We start from the raw sequence: 2,578 nt of genomic DNA, 5'->3' as shown, positions 1-2,578 counted from the left end.
AATACTTTCCCTATACTTCATATATGAGAAAGTAAAACAACTTCCTGAAAAAAACTTGAAAATCTATATATTAGAATATATTCAAATACTTTCAAATTGGTATAGCCTATCAAATTCATTGTGAACCTGACCCAATACTGTTCCCCATGCTTTATGATTGAACTGAATAAATCTCTTAATTAAAATAACTGGATTTCATCAATTTGATTTGACTTGATTAAAAATAAAATGTTCTGATACATTCAAAGAGTTTTGTTGCCCCCACCTAAACATGTCATAAGGATATTGTTTATTTACATTTATATTTATGTGCTTCACAGAGGCTTTTATCCAAAGCGCCTTACAAAGGAGGTAAACATAATCAAGTAACATCAGTCTAGAAATGGCTTTGAACAAGTGTAGTAGGACTGGTTATAAAAGTTGATCACCACAAGTGAAAAGCTATAAAGAAAATGTAACAAAAACAATCAATTAACAATTTGACAGATATTCACAGAATAGCAAGGTTTTCTTTTTTTTTAATTTTTACAGTGCAATCTGGGGACAGTTTGAAGCCATTTCCCTTTGCAGTCCTCATCTGTACAAACTCTTCCTAGTTGACCTGTCCATCACCATCTATATCTGCTTCTCTGATCATTTCATCCACTTCTTCATCTGTTAGCTTCTCCCCCAAATTGGTGATGACGTGGTGCAGCTCTGCTGCACTAATGTAGCCATTTCCATCCTTGTCAAAGACTCTGAAAGCTTCCCTAATTTCTTCTTCACTATCTGTGTCTTTCATTTTTCTTGCCATCATCGTGAGAAACTCCGGGAAATCAATTGTTCCATTTCCATCAGCATCCACCTCATTGATCATATCGTGTAGTTCAACTTCAGTTGGATTCTGCATAAGTGATCTCATCACCGTACCCAGCTCTTTTGTGGTAATAGTGCCATCTCCATCCTTCTCGAAAAGGGGAAAGGCCTCTTTGAACTCAGCAATTTGTTCTTCTGTTAACTGGTCAGCTATAGTGTTTGTGCTGTGTAAAAATATACATTGTTCATGTTTTCAATTGCTTCTTAAACACATTGAGAGACTCAGCAGTTTGGATGGAGGTGGGCAGCTCGTTCCACCAACTAGGAGCTACATATGAAAAGAATCTGGGGTAACTCTTTAGTTTAGGTACCTGTATTACTCATTTACTGTGAGTTTATATAATGAGACCTTAACATACACTTCTTTGAGTCATCATAACACTTAGAAAGTATCGATAAAGTGTTTATTCGTCTCCTCAGTGTGACCTACTGAGAAAACTACTAAAAAAGTGGAGTGATCTGAAATAGCTTAACTGAGGCACATTTATCTTGATGTTATATATTTAGTATACAACTTGTGAATCTTTTATAATAACAAGCAATTTTACTATCATGTTATTATGCTACATAGATGAATAACCCATCTACTGATGTTTTATAAGTGTTATAAAGACCAAAAGAAATGTATGTTAAGGTCTTGTTACATAACAGTAAATGAGTAATATATGCATTTTTGCAGTACCCAAACTAAAGTGTTACCGAATCTCGATTGAGATTAGATACCACGCAAAAGTCGTATCACCAGATGCCATTCACTGGCAGATCTGAGTGGGCAAGAAGGTCCATATTTTAGACGAAACTACTGATCAAAGTCCAGGTCTAATATTTAGAAAGAAAGCTGAAAAAAATGTTAAGTTTAATTTATGTTATTTCAGATTTTAATAAACAGAATTGTTCTTTGAACAGAAGCAGAGTTAAAATGAGAAATAGGATGCACAACAAATGGACTACAAGAATTTCTTTAAATCCATTTCTTCTCATATACCGCTCTTCTCTGAATCCAGTTCACAGTGAATGAACACACTGATTTGCAAATACAAGAGTATATCAGGAAAAATGCACAAACATAAAGGATATGTGTATATACATAATATGCCTACCGAATGTGCACCACATCACTATAGCAAGTCTCTAGAGTATTTCACCTATGCTGGTCACCTGTGGAGATCAGGGATTGACAGCATAAAATAGTCACTAACCATGCATCCATTCCATTCTTTGAAGTCGAGAAGAAGCCAGCAGAAGACACCAGACGTCACTTCTACCCATGCATGCCAAGTCCTGAACCTTCTGGTCTGGAACTTTTATAAACAGAAGCCCAACCAGAAGTTGGTATTCATTTGAGAACCAAGAAGAATAGAGCTCTTGACCTGAGAAGCACTAAACCAAGGCTGGCATATTGGGCTCATTTCTTTCTTTTTTTTTTTCTTTTTTTTCTTTTTTTTATTATGTGTCCTTGCAACAAATGGAACATTAAACAGGGATTCCCCAGGGACCAAATTCTTTATGTGTCTGTCTTGATTTATTTTACAGCATGTACATTTAAACAAACATTTACAGATGAATACATTGCTAAAAATATTCTTCATTTTTAAATGTCTGTGGAGGAGAAACAATAAATGTGGAGAAAATACATTATCTGATTGTTAATTTGGAAATATTATGCTGCTATTAGTAAAAGTGCAATCTAGTAATAGAATTTATGTTTTTCATAGTTTACAGT

The 2,578-nt window shown here is 34.6% G+C and overlaps 1 protein-coding gene across 1 annotated transcript; it reads right to left on the bottom strand.

Moving 5' to 3' along the window:
* Positions 1-506: 506 nt before the first annotated feature.
* On the bottom strand, positions 507-1,045 carry LOC114654143 (calmodulin-alpha-like; the record flags this gene model as incomplete). The annotated part of the gene is made up of 1 exon (XM_028804559.2): positions 507-1,045. A coding segment is annotated over one exon (453 nt), but the record flags the coding sequence as incomplete, so codon positions are not given.
* Positions 1,046-2,578: the final 1,533 nt, after the last annotated feature.

The sequence above is a fragment of the Erpetoichthys calabaricus genome, chromosome 7 (genome assembly GCF_900747795.2).
Source record: "Erpetoichthys calabaricus chromosome 7, fErpCal1.3, whole genome shotgun sequence".
Classification (NCBI taxonomy): domain Eukaryota; kingdom Metazoa; phylum Chordata; class Cladistia; order Polypteriformes; family Polypteridae; genus Erpetoichthys; species Erpetoichthys calabaricus.
This window is presented reverse-complemented; position numbering and strand designations above follow the sequence as displayed.